The sequence below is a fragment of the Periophthalmus magnuspinnatus genome, chromosome 10, assembly GCF_009829125.3.
Source record: "Periophthalmus magnuspinnatus isolate fPerMag1 chromosome 10, fPerMag1.2.pri, whole genome shotgun sequence".
NCBI lineage: Eukaryota > Metazoa > Chordata > Actinopteri > Gobiiformes > Gobiidae > Periophthalmus > Periophthalmus magnuspinnatus.
Window position 1 is genome coordinate 9,679,321 of NC_047135.1, and position 19,188 is coordinate 9,698,508.

Genomic DNA, 19,188 nt, shown 5'->3' on the forward strand with positions numbered 1-19,188 from the left:
TGGAAGTCTATGAACAGAGGACAGAGGACACACAGTAAGACATGGGGGACATTTTTGCAATATATTTTATTGAGTTCAAGATGTGGTAAAACACATTTTATGCTACTACTACTACTACTACTTTTTATGTTATGTCCTCATCTTGTTTTCATATGTTGGTGTTTTGTACATTCCAATCACTTTTACATTGAACTTATATAAAGAGATTCCCCCAGATTTTAACCACAAATGGACAAAAAAAAAAAGTAAATTAAAACTATGTGTGTACATGCTGTGTATTTTATGTTTTGTAGATGAGGAACCCATTAAACGTGTGGCTGCTCCCTAAAGCGGTCACGATCTGGTTGAATCGAGTGGTCTGTAGAGAAACACTGTCTCCAGCCTGTAGGGGGAGCACTGCAGAGCCAGAGGTCACCAGGTAACCTTCCCAGTTATCACACAGGGTCAGGTGGACGTCAGAGCGTTTTAGTAACCTCAGACACACCTGTTGAGGAACAGCAAATCAGTCTTAACCATTAACCCATGAATATGCACCATTGCAATTACACAAACCATATAACAGTGACAATGAAGTGACCAGGACTTGGAAATGGAGCCAAAGGCTGTAAGTAATATACTTTTTATAGTAGGTTAGGTTTTTCCCCGTATGGCAGCTTACTGCATTCACTTGATAAAAGTTTCTGTTTTCATGACAAAAATCAGGATGAATATTAAGTTATACCTGAGCCCCCATGAAAGCTATGCCCACAGCTGCCTTAGGTTCTTCTTTAATGTGTTAGGTGCAAGCTATTTCTTTTGTAATCAACTGATTAATGAACAAAGACTTTCCTGTGTGTGCTCTGATCAACTGCAGTAGCCTGATGCACAAAATGTAATATGTCCATTCTTCTTATACATCCATGGTCTGGAGTAACTGGAGTGAGTTAGATATGTACACTGCATATGCACGGGTCAAACCCAACTCCAGAAAGTGCAGCAGGTCAACTGTGGAGTCTAACTGCCCAGTGTCACTGCATCTCTATTAGCCCCTCACACTGCTCATAAAATAAATGCAATGCATTGAACTGATCATAGGCACATGCTCTGTCATCTATAGATAACCATTCATGGTTGGTGTGTAAGTATAAAAGTTATGAAAACAGGATTTATTTTAGGTGTTAAAACAGGACTAACCTCACACAAACCTTACTCCAAAAAAAAACAACAAAAAAACAACACGTTAGGGTACAGTTCTTACGTGCATTATTAAAGGTTAAAAGCTTATAATGTTGGATGCTGTTTGGCTTGTGAAACACAGAACAGCTGGAGCTCACTTTGCTTTTGACTGAGATGTGGAAGCTGAAGAAGTAGACTCCTGGAGTTTCACAGACGAATGAGCTGTTTATGAGAGAGACGCCCTGAGCAGCTTGGTCTGAGAGGATGGGCCTGTAACACAAGAAAACTATAGTCAGGAGCAGAAAAAACAAAAAACAAAACATGACTACCTTTAAAACCCTTTAGTCCATTGTGTCTAGTACTAATTTAGGATCCTGTGTTTGCCATGGCAGTGGCTGGCTGCTCTTGTGGCTGAGTGACTGGCACACAAAGCAAACAGTTTTTAACTAAGTGCCCACACGCACACCACTGGAACAGTTAAATAGTGCACCTTTAATCAGCTATTCTACTACTCTGCTCTGCTCTATAGGCATACCTGTTGAACACCATTGGTTCATCGTTATTAGGGTAGCTTCCCATCTCTCGTTTCACAGAGAATAGAACTCTTTGGGTATAGGGGTTGAATGGCTGGCCCTTCTCTCCTCGTCGCCCAGCGTAACCGGGGGGCCCGGTCAGACCTGGGTCCCCTTTTGGCCCCGGACGTCCTGTGGGGCCCTGTGCTCCTTGGTCCCCTTTGAGTCTCTGGGATGAACTGAGTGACTCACCTGCAGCAAATTACATGAGACAGGTGATTGTTATGGTTGTTTCTAGAATGTAATGATATACGGGGATTATGTAGGCCTGTGTATAAGGTAAGAAAATGTATGGCTTTATTCACACTTCTGGTCTTTGATCCTGGTTTAGTCCTGATGTAAATTTGTTTCATGTTCCAGTCTTGGTTTTGTCATGGTTTCGTCCAGGTTTAGTTCTGGGTTTAATCCCTGTTTTGTTTTGTTTTATTTTTTGAACACAGCAATAAATATTGTGATCATTGTGGTTCGATGGGATACCAAACCATAAATTAAATTATTAAGAAAAAAAAATGTATTAATTTGCATGAACACTTAAAACATAACAGGGAAAGCAATAGTAAAATCCTCTAGCTAGTCTCAACCCTGACCAAGCCTAGTTCAAGATGTGGACATGGGTCAGTGAAGGATGAGTGAAATGAGGACACATTTCTTGTATGGAAGTGTATGTTAACCTTAACTTGTAGAGTGGGTGAAGTACTTAAACTTAGGCTATATAAATATAAGTTAATAATAGCCAAAACAAGTTAGCATGAAGATTGATAGAACAGAGGAAGGATAGTGAATAAGGATGCTAAGGGAGGAAGGCTTAATTGAAGAGTAATGACGGGAAGAGATGCAGAGGAGAGGGTATTGACATCTGCACCTGGCTCTCCTTTATCTCCCTTAGGTCCGTCTCTGCCATAGCGTCCGTGAGTTCCTGGGACACCATGAATGCCTGGTCCATCGCATGAGGACTGGCTCCAGACCAGGCTCAAACCAGACATCAGCAACAGCAGTGCAGTTCCACTTATCAGCCAGTAGGGGGCCTTCACAGAGAGGGGAAAACAGTAGTTCTCTTTGTGTTTAAAATATGTGTTATACATATTTCAAATGGCAAATAACTATGCATTAAAATCATATATCAGGCTAAAATGCTGTGGTTTTCATGGTTGTGCCTGGCTGCTCTTGTGGCTGATTGGCTGGCAAAAATGTTTATCTTAAATTTTTTATTTAATTTGGGGATTTTGACAAAGGAAGAAGTGCACAGTTCAAAGCACAGTTCAAAGGATAGTGGACTATTGGATTGTGTGAACTGAGCAGTTGTTTTTCTTCATGTATTTATGGCAACCCTGTAGCATTTCAGAGCTAGCTGGTTAGCATAATGCTCTGCAGAAGATGTTCCAGAATATTTTTTTTTTTTTTTTTGTATTTTATTGCTCAGTGTGCTTAAATTGCCCCTAAGGGACAAATAGAGTTATTGACTGACTGACTGATTGATTGATTGATTGATTGATTGATGAAAAAAAACAACAACAAAAAAACAGTGTCAAAACAGTGAGCTACAGTTTCAATGTGTATGTTGTGTGCATTTAGAGATAAAAAAAAACCTTTTTGTTGGAAAAATGTATATAATTTATCATACAGACAATACACACATGCCAAAATAAGGAACTTACAAATATATTTTGGTTAAGATTTGGCATTGTCAAAATCTGGACTGGCAAATTGGTTGAGAGTAGGATATGAGTCAGTTTAATTTAAAAGTGCACTTTGTAACTTTTCTGAAACAATTCGCCACCTGCTTTTCTCAAGGACATGGGGCTGCTTTGCCTGGAATGTTCCACAGTACAGCTTTAAACTTGGTCTGACAGTTATCCATATACAGGTGTTTTTATTGCTCAGTAATACATTGAAAATTTTCCATTGTTACTGTGAGCAGGGTCGCCTCCAGAGATCTAACCTGTAACTTGGCCTGGAAACATTGCCAGGTCAAATTATTGACCTGTAATGATGTGTGAAGTGTAAAGCTGTGCTGTGGAACATTTCAGGCAAAACAGCAACATTGCATGAGATGGCAGGGCAAGGCAAATGTATTTATCATTCTAAAATGAGCATTAAAAGAGAAGAGTGCAGAATAAAAAACTTTCTGTCATACGTACAGCTAAACAGAACCATTTGGAGCCTAGCAAGTGACATACCCTTCATTAGAAATGTACACAGTGCACCTTTAAATAATATTTTTCACATGAAAAATCAACAAAATGCAAAAAAGCTTATTGCATATTAAAAATGAAATTATCTCACCATTTCTCCCAGTTCTTGTGTTGTCTCCTAAAATAAAGATTGTGTTTTACAGAAGTGATGCAGATGGAGAAATGAAACTATTGTGACACACACATAGTTCAAGAGCAGACAGTTCATGTGGCGATCAATAACAAGTTCAGTTAAGTTTTACATGTCACTAAATGACAATAAACACTGGTGGTACAGAGGTCCTCTGTTCTGATATTGGCTTCATTTAGAGTCAAAGATATCTACTATTTGGTGCTCCTTTTCTTTGTATAGGTGCTGTAGTGATGTAGTTTACACCACAGACTGTATAAATATTATATATACAGTCTATGGTTTACACCTAATTTACTATAGAAAAGATACCATTAAAACACAAATCTTTTCTTTTCCCCCATATGCTGAAATGTAAGTGTTCAGAGTGTTAGTTAAAGGGGCACTATGTAACTTTTCTGGTGGTGGTGGTGGTGGTGGGTGGGGGGGTGGGGGGGGAAACCTGCTTAATGTTATTGCTTTGCATTGAATGTTCCACAATATAGCATTAAATGTATCAATCTTGCATGTTTTGTTTTTTATTGCTAAAATGCCTTGGAACGCATGCATTCTTAACTTGACTGGGCCCACTTCTCCACAGATTTGATATATAACTTGGCCTAATGGTGTAATTTGCTTGTCTCCATGGTGATAGAAAAGTTTTAATGTGTGTGGAAGAATTTAGGCAAAACACTAAGATCTCCATGGAGATAAGTAAGCGGCAGACCCCCCCCCACCAGAAAATGTATACAGTGCACCTGCAGTTGTGCTGCATCCTAAGCCAAAAAGTCATGCACATGTTTGTTTTTTGCAGTGTGTTTCTGTGCCAGTTTTTCACAGAGAAGTGAAACAACTGTATAAAATGATGATTAGGCAAATCTGTGTTGAATGAATTATATATTTCTTCTGTATTTAGTTCAAAGTTGAAATTCATGCAGAGATGTCAGTATCTGTTCTTCTTTTGGGTTCATCCATTGACCAAAAACTGTCAAAACAATTTCTGAGAATTTGTTATTTCTCAAGAGACTATAAATTACTTTCCCAGAATCTTATAAAAAAAAATCTACCAACAAAATATTTAGCAAAGTGAGCATGTTGAAACCAGTAGGAAAGAAGTGCTGCAATCACTTGCTGCTGCTGGAAGGTTGTCCTTGAGTATTATGGGTCAAATGCAGAGGACAAAAATCTTCCAATTAAGTGTACCAAAACAAAATACAAAAACAAGATTTAGACCACAGCAACAGAATCATCAGCTACCTCAAGCCTCACTATCTCTCCTCTTCACTACCATCAGAGTTTGCTGGTATTAAATCTATCAGTACTTTTAATACTTGAGTAACATGAAAATCAGTCAGAAGGAATGTCAGTATTGTATTTTATTATTATTTAGCTGCAACAAGAGACAGATTAAAGGAGCTATTATGAACACTTTGGGGAACACTAGCTTTAGTTTTCATATATATGGAAACAAGTGAAGCTGTTCAAATTAGGCTAAAGCAAAAGCAGCTGCTAGCGTCAAAGAGATGCTTCTTGGTTTAAGAGAATATGAATGGATTTTAAAATTTCACATTTGGTGCACATTTTGAATCTCCACTTAACGGTGACACAAGGTGCAACCAAGTGTTTTAAGCGCTGATGAACAAAACAAGCTAAATCAGTTTAGTGGTGCATTTTTTTAAGAAGAAACAACATTATGGAGCTCAACAGTCAGTAGGTTGCATTCATGTTATAGAATTTGATGATATAATTTCAGATGGAAGCCAGGGGTCTATATAACTCTATGGGAAATTCAGTCTTTGAAAGAAATGTTATGATCTTTGCTGAACTTTATCATTATTTGTTTGGATTGGCTCCACAAACTTGTCGTATTAATCTTATGGCTTTAAGTTCTTTCAGTTGACAACAATCATGTCTTGATTGGACTGAATTATGGCACCACTTTCTGAGGCTTTTGTAATCTGTATACAGTTATTACAGAGATACTAACCATAAACCAGGTAAATCTGAATCTGACGGTTAAAGTGCATATTACAGGTTTTCATGTTTTTATAATTATTGCTTTGTTTGTGAGATAGTACCTGTGGTAAATATTTATCAGAGTTTCACATTAGTTAAGCGGCAGTTTGAAGAAAAAGAAAATGGAAAAGAAAAGTAAACAAAAATCATGAAGTAGTGCTGAGTTCTAAAACATAACCTAGGGGTGTCCAAACTTTTTTTTTCACCAAGGGCCAAATCTTGAAACGTATTCAAAGTGGAGGGCATTCAGATATTTCCCATGTTTTTTACAGAGCAAAGATATCTTTAATAAGGCTTGAAACATACATTTTAGATCTGTATCAAACTGAGAAGTGGTGTTATGGAGGTTATGAGGGTGGGATTTGTTACACTTGCTGTAATAATTATGGCCTATGTTCAATTGGATCAGTTCAGCAGAAGGCCTGAGGGCCAATAAAAATTGGACTGAGGCCCCTGGGCCACAGTTTGGACACCCCTGAACTATGTCATCAACACAAGATTCCATTCAAAATGCAGGAGAGAGACATTTTTGGGGCTGATAAAACACTGATTTAACAAAATAAAGGTGCATTTATTTGTATTAGTCTAATTTTATATTAGCGAAATGAGTAGTCTAACCTGTTATGTGCAGTTTAAACAGACATTCTGACCTGTCCTCCAGCGCAGTGTTACACTATAGGGATTGTAGAGTGTTGTGATGTCACATGAATGCAATCCATTACACAGATATGGTAATATTTTTATTTGTCTGTTCTGGTAAAGGTAAGGTATTCTGTGCTGTTGACCCAGAGGGTTCAGTGGGCCTGCAGAATGAATCCGGAGAAGATGCTGTATGCGGAGGGGTTAGCTCTCATGCCTCTGTAGTCTGACGTCTCCAGATAAACCTCCTGGTCTCTGGACACATACACCGCCACGCCTCCAGAAGTCACCTACAGGTAAACAACCAACAACCAATGAGAAGGAACTAAGAAAGAGCATGGACTTCTCAAAATGAAAATCACCTACAGGGAAGCTACCAACACCCAATCAGAACAAAGAACAGAATCAGGGTTAACCAGTCAGATGGCAGGTAAAATTAGGTGTGATCTTTTTTTTTTTTTTTTTTTTTATTGTCATATGCTAAAATATGATTAAACCAGTCAGACGGCAGGTAAAATGAGGTGTGATCTTTTTTTATTTTTTTATTGTCATATGCTAAAATATGCTAAAAACTTCAGAGGGACCATGGAAAATACAGCGTAAGTTACGACAAGATTTGCAATAACATGACACCTGTGAAATTGCTTGTATTTGTAATACCATATTACGACAGTAGATGTCAGTAATGGCGCAGAGTAAGCAGACTGACTTCTTGGCCTTACGCAGAAGAAGCTCAGTTCAGTCATAAGCTGTGTACAGCAACACAAAGAAGCCATTACTCAACTAAAACTGTGTTTTGTTGTTTTCACAGGTGAGTTGAGTGCACAAGCATTTGATAGATCATAAGTTAATACACATGTACAGATTTATGATGTTACTTTGTTCAACTAGAAGGTGTTTTGAAATTGTTCTGTGTAAGTAAAAGTGGATGCTAACTGCGCTAGCTTTGATGCTAACAACTTCTAGCTTCTCCCGCGCTAACAGCGACGTGTAAAGGTTCTTAGGCAGGTTTTCTTTTCATAATTGTGTAACTACCGGTTGTATTACATATTTTTCATAGCAAATACTGGTACAATTGGTAAAAATACAAGTTTAAGAAGCAAGAAAGTGCATTTATTACAGGTTCAAGGTTATGTCCATGAAACATGTTTTTCTTTTGTAAAAGTCATGTAACACAAGTGATCGTAATTAACTCTGTAATTACTAAAATATTAGACTGACTTCTTGGCCTTACTCAGAAGAAGCTCAGTTCAGTCATAAGCTGTGTACAGCAACACAAAGAAGCCATTACTCAACAAAAACTGTGTTTTGTTGTGTTCACAGAAATAAAGTCACACTGTTACACATCAGCTACAGTCTTCTTCAGAATCAGAAGACTTTTATTGCCATAGTCTTTGAACACAGTTCACAAACTAGGAACTTGATTCGGTGAAAAAGTGCAACATAAACACACTGAATAAATACAAATAATCTTTGTCACATGTGTAACAAAATGACCCTTTTGATTCAATTATAATGAATCTTGAAGAACTCTTTAATTCACGGCTGTTAGAACAAGTAGCTCAAGAGTTTTAAATGAAATGTTCTCTTAAAGGCGCAGTGTGTACATTTTCTAGAGGAGGCCACCTGATTGTCTCCATGGAGAGGTTATTGCTTTGCCTAGAAAGTTCAATAATATAGCATTAAACTTTTATTCCTCCCCAGAGAGAGAAGCAGGTTGCACCACAAGGCCAAGTAACAGGTCAGATCTGTGGAGAGGTGACCCTGCTCACACTAAGATTGCATGTTGTTCAAGGCATTTCTGAGCAATAAAAATACTCCGTAATTATATCAATCCTAGAAAGACACATAGCAATAACATTTCCATGGAGACAAGAAGGTGTCCAATTTCTGTCCACTTGCCTCCTCCTGCCCTCAAAGCAGAGTGAACCATTAGGCTTGTTTGAGAGGAGCTGCAACCGCACAGAGGAACAGTGTGATTGGTCTAACAGGTATCCATACTTCAAACTCCACCCCTGTAGCCAGATGTTTCTAATCAAAAACACCTGTCTGTAATCAGGGCAGTTCTGTGTCATGTCATCAACTACTGGGAATAGCAGAAGTCACACTTAGCTGCACCCCTGGTTAGATTATTGTTTCAGTTTTGTACCTGTTTTTGTTTGCGTCGGTGGTCACAAAATGAAGCCAGAAGAGTATCATCGAGTTTCATTTTCACACAGAGACTACTGTCCAGTGAGGCGTGGTACACAAAGTAATATGTGCCAGGGACGCTGCATCTGGAGAGGCAGGAAAACCAGGAGTAAACCAGGACACTAGCAAAACTAAACCGGGATTAAAATAGTTCTAAAACGGAACTAAAACATCACTAGATCAGAACAAAAACAAAACATTCAAATCAGCACTAAACCAGGACTAAAACAAAATTAAACCAAGACTAAACCAGGACTAAGCCAGGATTAAACCAGGACTAAACCAGAACTAAACCAGGACTATACCAAGACAAAAACAAAACATTTAAACCAGGACTAAAATAGGACTACACAAGAACTAAAATAAGACTAAAACAGGACCTATCCAATCCAATCCAACTTTATTTCTAATGCACTTTAAAAACAACAGAGTTGACCAGAGTGCAGTACACAACAGTCATTTTAAAAACACAGATAAATGACAGACATACAGATTAATAACTACAAACTGTACACTATAAAAGTCAACATATCAATGAAAAGCTAAAGAGAAAAGGTGTGTTTTAAGAGCTGATTTAGAAGTAGAAAGTGACTCAGCCTGTCTAAGGTGCAGGGGCAACGCGTTCCACAGTTTGGGACCGGCCATAGAGAAGGCACGGTCCCAGTGAGCGAGCAGGAGCATAGGGTTGAAGCAGGTCAACTTGATAAGAGACAGGGAGCCAAATCTAAACTAGACCAGGACAAAAACAAAACATTTAAACCAGCACTAAAGAAGGACTAAGCCAGGACTAAACCAGAACTAAAGCAGGCAGAGTGTGTAATAAACCATGACCAAACCATGACTAAACCCAAACTAAAAGAGGCAGAACTTGGACTAAATTAAAACAGGATTAAATATGTACTAGACCAGGACAGAAACACACCAGGGTAAAATCTAAACTAGAGGCTGATAAGGACTAAACCAGGACTGATAAGGACTGAACCAGGCCTAACCCAGAACAAAACCAGGACTAAACCAGGACTTGGGTCTGGACCGGGTCTCACCTGAAGCGTCCTGTCTGGGTGTCGTAGTTGTTGTTTAAGTTGGTGATGATCTTAGTGAATTTGATGATGCTGGCTCTGGGTGGATTGTCATTGGTCATTCGAGCCACGCTAAAGGCCACTCTCTGGGGAACCCCACCCACCCTGGAACAAAAAAACACATCCGCCATCTTAAATCTGCCATTTCCCTCTCATCAGACAACTCCTCCAACCCTCCCTCTTCCCAGACATTTCTTCCAACTGTGAAAACTGGAGCTTTATCAGTGTCAAAGTAAAATGTATTTATAAAGCAGTGTTCACACCACATCAAAAATCTGACTAAACTAGGACTAAATCTGGAACTAAACCAAGACTGCATCTGGAACTAAACCAGGACCAAACTGGGCTAAAGCCAATACCAAATGAACTCTAAATCTGGCACTAAACCTGGGCTAAACCTGGCCTAGAACAGATCATTTTTCCTGGTTTGATCATGACCAAACCAGGAAAAATGAATGCAGCAATATCAAGACAAGCATCCCCCTCCCCAGACACCTCCTCCATACCCCGGTTCTCCTGGCTCTCCATCTTCCCCTGGGAATCCCAGTGGTCCTGGTTTTCCAGGCAGCCCGCTCTCTCCTCGTTTTCCCATAGCTCCTTCAGGTCCTGGCTCGCCCTCCTTTCCTCTCTGGGCCCTCAGCTCGCTGCTTGCTAAACCTGGGCAGAAATAAACAATATTAACTAGTTTAATTGACCTAAGTTTATTGCAAATGTCAAAAATTTGCTAAGTTAAACTCAATAGATTTTACCTGGATCTCCTTTTTGTCCTTTGAGACCATCTCGTCCGTCTTTACCTGGCAAACCTGGTATTCCTGGAGGAAAGGGGGGAAATGTTATTTTCCTATCCATGCCATATAATTGAAACTAACAGGTTTGTTGAACTATTTCTCCTTTGACCATAAACAACAAACTTGCTCCTCTTTCTTGACTGCTTACTTGTAAATTTCTTTGTTGTACTCAGGTGTTGTGGCAGAGTGGTTAGCTCATAGAATTAGCACCAGGACCACTGAATGAGTAAACCATGTATCTGTCCTGTACTCAGCTTCCAAAATCTTCTAAAGTAAATCCTCCATTAGTTATAGTAGATCATGCCATGGTTTTTATATTTCATGTATTCACTGTGTTGCTGTTGACGTTATAATGTCCAGGCATGCATTGGACATATCAGTTTCGTCCCCATAACTGCTGTTTCACCAATAGCCTATTAACAGTGATAATAATGCATTAATGCTAAAGGCTTTTCCAGACAGCCAAAGTTGCTTTACAGTTATGTATATTATTCATTCCATACACACTTATGTTAAACTAGCCTCTATAAGCTGCCCTGGCGCAAATTGACAGAAGTGAGGCTTCCAATCTGTGGCACCAGCCCCTCCGACCACCACCACTCACTCACATACCCAATCACATAGAAGTGTGTTGCCTTAAAACACAACAACAGCATGCACAGGAGCCACTGTTTCCCCACACAGCACCTATTACTCCCTGCGGTCTCCCATCCAGGTACAAACCAGACCTAACTAGGGTTGTCAAAAGTATAAAAAATCAGACACTAGCTTCTCAGGTATCGATATTAAAAAAAGTCCCCTTCACAGGACAACTGAGGGATTACAGATATACAGCCACATGGTAATACACAAGAAAGTACTATGATTTTAAGTTGAAAATGACTGTCTAAATACTGTCTAAATAGAGAGTGTTTTGTTTGTTTTTTCATCATGGTTGGAATCGTATTGAGTATAGAGTGAATTCCTTAGTTTTGAGTTTGAAATTTTTGTAGCCTCTCAATAGTAGGCTCAACCATGTTTAGATTTTGAGATCTGATGATATCGGGCATTCTCTGGTTGGTATGGTGACTTTTGTTTCCATGGAGCAGCAGAAGTTTCCATGGAGCTGCAGTGGTTACCTGGGATACCGGGTGCAGCAGGACATGATTCCAGAGCCAGGAGGACAGGAACAGCCAACCAGAGCAGGAGGAGAGTTCCCCAAAACATGGTTGAAGCTGACAAATATGAAGAGTAAGGTTTAAATGTTACTTTACTGGTGTGAAAAAAATTTAATAAACAATAATTTCTATGGTTTTAATAATTGAAATCGCTGAATCACTCTAGGAGTGTTCTGCATGTATGTCAATGGAGAAATGTTCAGCAGTTAACATGGTGACATAATACATAAATTAGCAAACACAAAAAAGACAAAAAGGTTTCAAGATTGTCTGAAAACTCAAGAAAAATATGAAATATAATTAAACAACACATTTTCAATAGAGGGAGTAACTGAAAAACTGTTGGCTAATGCTAGCTAGCTTGTGACTGTGATGTTATGTGTAAGATAATGTTTAACAGTTCAAATCATCTCACCTGTTGTATTTCCGGCCAAGTCATCTTTTTGGGGGTCAGATTGTTTTAAAACAAAGCTCAGATTAAAGTCTAACAAAGCCTCAAACAGGTTAGTGCCTACAGTTAGCATTACACCCACGAGGAATGTTGATGACATCGGTTGCAAAGTATCAATACATCTGTTTTGCCATTAGTTTAATGAATAAGAGTTAGTATTTCAGTAAAAATCCCTTGCAGTTGAGAGAGCATTCATATAAAACCTAAAGCAGGACAAAACCAGGACTAGATCAGGTAAACCACAGGACTAAACCAGGACTAATGTGGACTAAAACCAAGACTAAATCAGACAAACCACAGGACTAAACCAGGACTGATGTGGACTGAACCAGGACTAGATCAGGAAAATAAACACAGGACTAAACCAGGACTGCACTTGATCTGGATCGGGCCTGAACCGTGTCTGGACTGGGTCTGTGTCGGGTCTGGGCCAGGTCTGGGCTAGGTCTCACCTGAAGCAGCCTGTGTGGTAGTGGTAATTTGATTACACCACCCCTCTCCCTCCCCAGACACTTTTATTCCTATTTTGTAGTTTTTAATGTTGTAAATTCAGATTTTTATTTTTTTTTTTTGCCAGCAAGAATTAAATAAATCAAATCAAAGCAACTTCTTAGGCCCTCCCCCATCTGAGGAGGTGTCAGTATTTAGTATTTCAATAAAAATCCGGTACAGTTGAGATAGCATTTATATAAAACCGTATGAACTTCCTTTTCCCAGTTCAAATGACTGGCAATAATTTTGGTAATTGTGTTTGTCATTCTATTGTTGAGAATCCAAACAACAACAAATTAATGTAGATGAGACTTAAAATCTTAAGGAAATTTTATCCAGCAACTCACAAAAATGTTATTGACAAGATGGCGAAATAATATTTACTTCAGTATTGCAAGGTAACATAAAGTGCACAAAAACACACATTTAAAGAGTAAATAAAGTCATAATGCTTTTATATAGGAAGGTACAAACAGGAGATTTACCTGAGAATTGCTGTGGACAAAGGACACTTGGAGATCTCGAACTGATCATCAAAAGTGAAATGAGCAAAAACTGAGAGAATGACAGACTCAGCGCGTGTACTTTTACTTCTGCTTTTTGAAATGATGAACATTTTTTAAAGGGGTGACTTAAGTTGTGTTTATGGACCTTTTCAAAATCAGAAGAATTTTATTGTCATTATTGATGATGAATAAACTTCACAAACTATAGTTTTACTTTGGTGATGTGGTTTAACAATGAATAATAATAGTAAAACATAAACGCATGCATTTTTTGGTTGAGGAGATTTTATTATGTTTCCTGAATGTTCCACAATATAGCATTAGATTTAACTATTTCCATACTGACACAGGGTACTACCAGGCCAAGTTACAGGTCACATCTATGGAGAGGTGAGCCCCGTAAGAATGCATGTTTTTCAGTCTATTTTCGAGCAAAAATAACATCCATAATGACATAAATGCAAGATATGCAGACATAACATCTCCATGGAGACAAATGACAAGGTATTTAAACTTAATCATTTGTAATATGACAAGGATTTTTTAAACCACAAGATAAATATGGTGAAACAAAAACCTACAGCTGCAGCACTTTAATAAAGAATTATTTTCACACTTTCTTTCTTAACATTTATTGAAAAAGTCCTTAAAAGAGAATAAAACTGTGCATGGAAATATCAGATTTCAGAATCAGAAGAGCAGGAAGCCATTGAAGATGACTTGTTTGTCTCTTCTGTCGTTAAAGTCTGAGCTCTGCTGAATTTCACGAAAAGATTCCAGCCAAACTTGCTGTCCTGCCTCCAACTGAAGCACCACACCCCCAGAAAGGACCTGCAAAAAGAGAGACTGGGATAAAAAACAACTAAACCGGGACCAAACCAGGACTAAACCAGGACTACATTAGGGCCAAACAAGAACTAAACCAGGGCCAAACAAGGACTAAACCAGGGCTAAATCAGGACTAAACCAGGACTAAACCAGGGCTGAGCAAGAACTAAACCAGGACTGAACAAAGATGAAACCAGCGCTAAAACTAGGGATAAACTAGGGCTAAACCAGGGCTAAACAAGGACTAAACCAGGACTAAAACTAGGGCTAAACTAGGACTAAACAAGGACTAAACAAAGTAAAAGAAACAGTTCAGAACTAAAGAAGTGGCTTGGATGAGCCGCAAAACGTCTTCACTCTTACAACTTTTTGTCCAGTTGACAGATTTAAATTTTTCAGACCTGAATGATTGAGGGATTACACAGACAAGGGCTAAACAAGGTCTAAACAAGGACTGAACCAGGAGTGAACCAGAACGAAACCAGGACTAAACAAGAACTAACCCAAAATTGAAACCAGGACTAAACTAGGATAAAAATAGGGCTAAACTATGGCTAAATCAGGACAAAAAACATATCTGAACAAGGACTAAACTAAGATCTAAATGGGATTAACTCAGGACTGAACCAGGACCAAACCAGGTATAAACCAGTCCGAACCTGGTCAAGATTGCGGTTGTTGTGATCACAGAAACCTAGTCTTGCATTCAGGGTGTTGCTGTTAATGGCCAGGCACATGGACACCTGTAAAACACCAAACAGGTGAATCAAGGTGCATAAGACAGATTGTCATGTTATAACAGGAAGGAGCACTAGGTACAACATTCTATACAAAATGTAGGGACTGAGATTTTTAACATAATTTAATATAATAATATCTATATATTACTTAAGAAAATAAAGGTGTTGTCATATACCTTTTTGGCTAATAATATTGACTATTGTGTAAATTAGTTTAGGGTTGCAATAATCAAACTCGCAAAGGCTGCATTAATTTACAACAAAATATCAAATTTTTATACAAAACTTTTATACTTGTAGTTTGACCTCTATCAGTCTTCTTTCAAATGTTAATACTCCCGAAGAACCAGAAAGTACCTACTGTATACCTGCTCTCAAATATAGTGACGTAAGTAAAAAGGATCCACTGTAAAACTTTGGACAGATACTTAACCTAACTAATGTATTAATCTGCAGTACTTTTACTTTTGTACTTTGTGACTTTCCCCCACTGTCTGCCTGACCTCACCTTGGCGACGCTGTTGAAGGTGAAATAGTAGATTCCAGGTGCGCTGCAGGTGAACACTCCAGTCTGCAAGTTAAATTCGCTTGGGTTGGTCAGCACCACAGCACTCTCGAACGCCACATTCTAAAATGAACAGGGAAATAAAGTCAGAGTTTTAGGCCAAGGCAAAGACTTTTTCAAGCAGCAGATATCTTTTATAATAATAACTATAAAGGCTTCATGCCTTGAGAGCTTTTTTATTCACTCAAAAGGTGCATTAATCATTGACTACTTCTGGACTCACAACTGCCCTGCGCTATAGAAGGACATGCCCTCTGACCACCACCATTCATGCTCACACCACATTCATATTGGACATAGTGAAGTGTCTTGCCCAAGGACACCAAAACAGCTCACATATGGATTTCATAATTTCTGTTGCAAATCTCAATAACTGTGTTCTAGTGCTTTAATATTAGTTTTCAACATCGGCGACCACAGCTGCAAAGTAAGTATTCACTGTGAATCATTTCTGATCATTCACGGCTCATGAGCAGATGACTCTAAATGAGTTACCTGTCCAACCTGAGGATATCTGTTGTTTGTTCGGATCACAGAGAATGCGCTTTTCTTCTGAGGAGCCTTCTTAACTGAAAACAACACAGGAAAAATGCTAGTTTTAGAAAGGTACTACAAGCTCAACTGAACCTGGGTTGCCAGAGCCTTAACCGTCATATAGTGGAAAATTATACTGTAATGTGAACCACCTGGGATCAATGTTTCTGTGTCTAGGAATACTGATGTATTAATTGTTACATTACAATTGTTATCAGTAACACCTATATTTGAGTTGAACATATCTCTCATATCAAACACAGATAATTCATATTTATGGATTTTATAATAAAGATCATACATACAGTTTCTCGAACTACAGAAAACAACACATTTGTACTGCTGTATTCCCTCCTGAAACCCTCACCCTGTCCGATCTGCACTCCGTCCGGGCCTGGCTTCCCTGTTGAACCAGGCTCTCCACGCGGGCCCAGCTGCCCACTGTAACCCTTTGGGCCCATCGGCCCCTGGGCACCGCGTGGCCCAGAGATTCCCTTCAGCGTCAGGCGAGAGCCAGTGTACTGCTCCAGCACTGCAGAGGGAGACAGAGAGAGAAGCTAAACACAACTGATCTACAGGGAAATACACTGCTTAGTGCAAGATAGTTATTTTAATAGATCCATGTACATAGTCAGGTCAGGACAGAAGTAATGATGTAGCTCTGGTTACCACTGTAATGTGTTATCATCTGTAGCTGTGACCAGGTTTAAATGTTATATTTTTGACTGCTTTATGCTAATTGTGTAAGTTGGAATAAGGCTAGTGGGGGGCAAATTTGTGTTTAAAGTTACTTCTGCTAATAACCATTTACCATGTAAATCTACTGAAGTCACTTACCATATAAATCTACTGAAGTCACTTACCATATAAATCTACTGAAGTCACTTACCATGTAAATCTACTGAAGTCACTTTACTGAGATTGATTCTGTTTATATGCTGCACTGTTACTCTTATTGTACATAATAAGAAACAGTGAGTTACATTAGAGTCTATTTTTAGTTTATTTTTTAAGTTTATTTTAAAATAATTTTAAGCTATTATCTATTATCTTGTTTTATTGCATGTACCATTTTCCTGCTGTTTTTGAACTGTGCGGTGCAATACTGGCATTTCCCCACTGTGGGACTAATAAAGGCATATCTTATCTTATCACAATTTTTTTTTCATTTGTATCAAAATGACATGACACTTCCCCCGTGCATATCACAAGAAAATAAAATTGGAGAAGGAGGTAAGTGCTAGCAGCAGTGAAAAGGGAGGTTGATCAGTAAAATGGCGTCTGGAACATAAGCGATTAAAGATTACACAAACATGCACAAATCACTCCAAATACAACTCTGGGTGTGTAAATGGTAAGTGGAAACAACATGGTTGAAAGCTTTGAAAAGTTGATTTTGCCAACTAGGTCTGCTTCCTAACCCTAACCTTAACCATTTTCCTCACCTTAACTAATCCTGTTCCTAAAATTCATCATTTCAAATGGCCAATCACAGCAGACCATCCCTTTCAAGCCACTATTCATTTATTCAGGCTAAGGTAATATGTTCAGCGGTTCCAGCAGAGATAAACACAATTTATACATTGCCATGGAAACAAGCAGGAAGAGGCCCTCCTCCAGACCAAATAAGAGTTAGGTTTTTAGTTTAATTAAAAAAAAAAAAAAAACAACTTAAAGGAAAATAAACTGAGTCAAGGGTGCATTCAGGACACCTCTTGTGTATCAGTCATTGTTTAGCCAATAGTCCCACCTGGCTCCCCCTTCTCTCCTTTGGGCCCTGGAAGACCGTCTCGTCCCGGTCCTCCGTTCACTCCCGGACGCCCATCTTGCGGACAACTGGCATCACCACAGTTGATTGACAGAAGCAAAATCCCGCCCACCAGCAACAACAGCCAATAGGAGCCTCCCATTTTCACATACACTAAACAGAAAATAAGAAATAAGGTTTTATAGTATTGACATACGAAATACATTTAACTTTTACGTGGATTGACATCAGAGGAGTAGCATATTCTGTGCCTCCTTCCCCAAGCCCAGAGACCTTTATTAACAGGCCTGCTTAGGTTAAAATGCATACTTTAAATTAACAAAAATATTTCAAAAGGTGATAAAAAAAAGTATTAACAGTTTAGCTCCATGATACAAATACAATACAATACAATACAATACAATACAAATAGAATACCAATACAAAGTTAGGTAAATATTAATGCATATAAAATACATAAAGAAGCAAAGTGAATCACAATTAAAGCACTAAACCCAGAAATAAAAGTGAAAAGAAAACTTAAAAGTCTAGTTTTTGGACATCACTTTATATCATTTTCTCATTTTGCAACCAAAACCTGAATGAAAATCTATCTCCGACAACTGATCTAAATGAGCCTAAACACTATAGTGTTTTACTCACCCACTTCTCTGCAGAGACTGACCTGAACTATTCCTCTAAAGGTTCAAACTCCCAAACTCTCACAGAGGAACTGAAACTGATGAGATCTGCACCAACCAATGGAGTGTCATAAATATCATTCTCATTTTAAAGAGGCACTCATCTTAAATCTCGTGCATTTGTTCTATGACCGTTTTTTTATTGCTCAAAAATATCTTGAAAAACATGCATTCTTAGTGTAAACGGGGGCACCTTTCCACAGATTTGATCTATAACTTGGTGAGATGGCACTATATGCTTTTCACAATGGGGATCGATGAGTCTAATGCCATACTGTGGAACATTTCAGGCAAAGCAATAACATCTCTATGGAAAAAATCAAGTGACCCTCAGCCAGAAAAAAGATACACAGTGCACCTTAACATTATTTTAAAGATTTACACCAGATTAGTATAGGCTTTTTACTGTGGTTACGTGCACACTCAAAAAACAGCAAAATCTGATTTCTTTCTGGTCATGGTCCTTCAGATTCGTGGAACCGAGTGAAGATCTCATGGTGGACTCAGGAGCAGGGGGACCTTATGATTTGATGGACTGGATGCTGTTCCTGATCGGTAAGCGTGGTTTATTCTGCTATTTACTTAATTGTGGGTCAAATGTGTATCATGTGTAATCATAAGCTAATGCCAATCTGCGCCCCCCGACCACCACCAATCATCACGCACACACCACTTGGGTGAAGTGTCAATGACAGAAATTGGTGGGACTCGATCCTCCAACCTTCGG

General features: G+C 38.7%; 3 protein-coding genes across 3 annotated transcripts; all 3 read right to left on the bottom strand.

Annotated features, from left to right (window-relative positions):
- Window positions 1-259: 259 nt before the first annotated feature.
- LOC117377409 (complement C1q subcomponent subunit B-like) lies at window positions 260-4,091 on the bottom strand. The gene is made up of 5 exons (XM_033973804.2): window positions 4,011-4,091; window positions 2,590-2,752; window positions 1,691-1,919; window positions 1,314-1,425; window positions 260-484 (listed from the first exon to the last, which is right to left on the bottom strand). The coding sequence occupies exons 1-5, from the start codon at window positions 4,011-4,013 to the stop codon at window positions 281-283; spliced, it is 711 nt and encodes a 236-aa protein (XP_033829695.1). The 5' UTR covers window positions 4,014-4,091; the 3' UTR covers window positions 260-280.
- A 2,063-nt stretch (window positions 4,092-6,154) lies between these two features.
- Window positions 6,155-13,402, bottom strand: c1qc (complement component 1, q subcomponent, C chain). The gene is made up of 7 exons (XM_033973801.2): window positions 13,326-13,402; window positions 11,859-11,954; window positions 10,702-10,764; window positions 10,459-10,609; window positions 9,917-10,057; window positions 8,833-8,959; window positions 6,155-6,973 (listed from the first exon to the last, which is right to left on the bottom strand). The coding sequence occupies exons 1-7, from the start codon at window positions 13,372-13,374 to the stop codon at window positions 6,839-6,841; spliced, it is 762 nt and encodes a 253-aa protein (XP_033829692.1). The 5' UTR covers window positions 13,375-13,402; the 3' UTR covers window positions 6,155-6,838.
- Window positions 13,403-13,624: 222 nt separating this feature from the next.
- On the bottom strand, window positions 13,625-18,505 carry c1qa (complement component 1, q subcomponent, A chain). Its single transcript, XM_055224758.1, has 7 exons — window positions 18,424-18,505; window positions 17,764-17,934; window positions 16,381-16,545; window positions 15,975-16,048; window positions 15,423-15,542; window positions 14,834-14,917; window positions 13,625-14,177 (listed from the first exon to the last, which is right to left on the bottom strand). Exons 2-7 carry the CDS (start codon window positions 17,921-17,923, stop codon window positions 14,037-14,039), a joined length of 744 nt encoding a protein of 247 aa, XP_055080733.1. The 5' UTR covers window positions 17,924-17,934; window positions 18,424-18,505; the 3' UTR covers window positions 13,625-14,036.
- Between the last annotated feature and the right edge of the window lie 683 nt (window positions 18,506-19,188).

Coding starts and splice junctions, on each gene's coding strand:
- LOC117377409 (XM_033973804.2), bottom strand. Junction 1,426..1,690: donor GAACCAATGGTGTTCAACAG/GTATGCCTATAG, acceptor CTTGTGTTACAG/GCCCATCCTCTCAGACCAAG. Junction 485..1,313: donor ACATCTCAGTCAAAAGCAAA/GTGAGCTCCAGC, acceptor GTTCCTCAACAG/GTGTGTCTGAGGTTACTAAA.
- c1qc (XM_033973801.2), bottom strand. CDS start 13,374: ATGATCAGTTCGAGATCTCCAAGTGTCCTTTGTCCACAGCAATTCTCA. Junction 11,955..13,325: donor TTGTCCACAGCAATTCTCAG/GTAAATCTCCTG, acceptor CATATTTGTCAG/CTTCAACCATGTTTTGGGGA. Junction 10,058..10,458: donor GGAGAGCCAGGAGAACCGGG/GTATGGAGGAGG, acceptor TTTTTGTTCCAG/GGTGGGTGGGGTTCCCCAGA.
- c1qa (XM_055224758.1), bottom strand. CDS start 17,923: ATGGGAGGCTCCTATTGGCTGTTGTTGCTGGTGGGCGGGATTTTGCTT. Junction 16,546..17,763: donor AGGAGAGAAGGGGGAGCCAG/GTGGGACTATTG, acceptor CTCCCTCTGCAG/TGCTGGAGCAGTACACTGGC. Junction 16,049..16,380: donor CGGAGTGCAGATCGGACAGG/GTGAGGGTTTCA, acceptor TGTTGTTTTCAG/TTAAGAAGGCTCCTCAGAAG.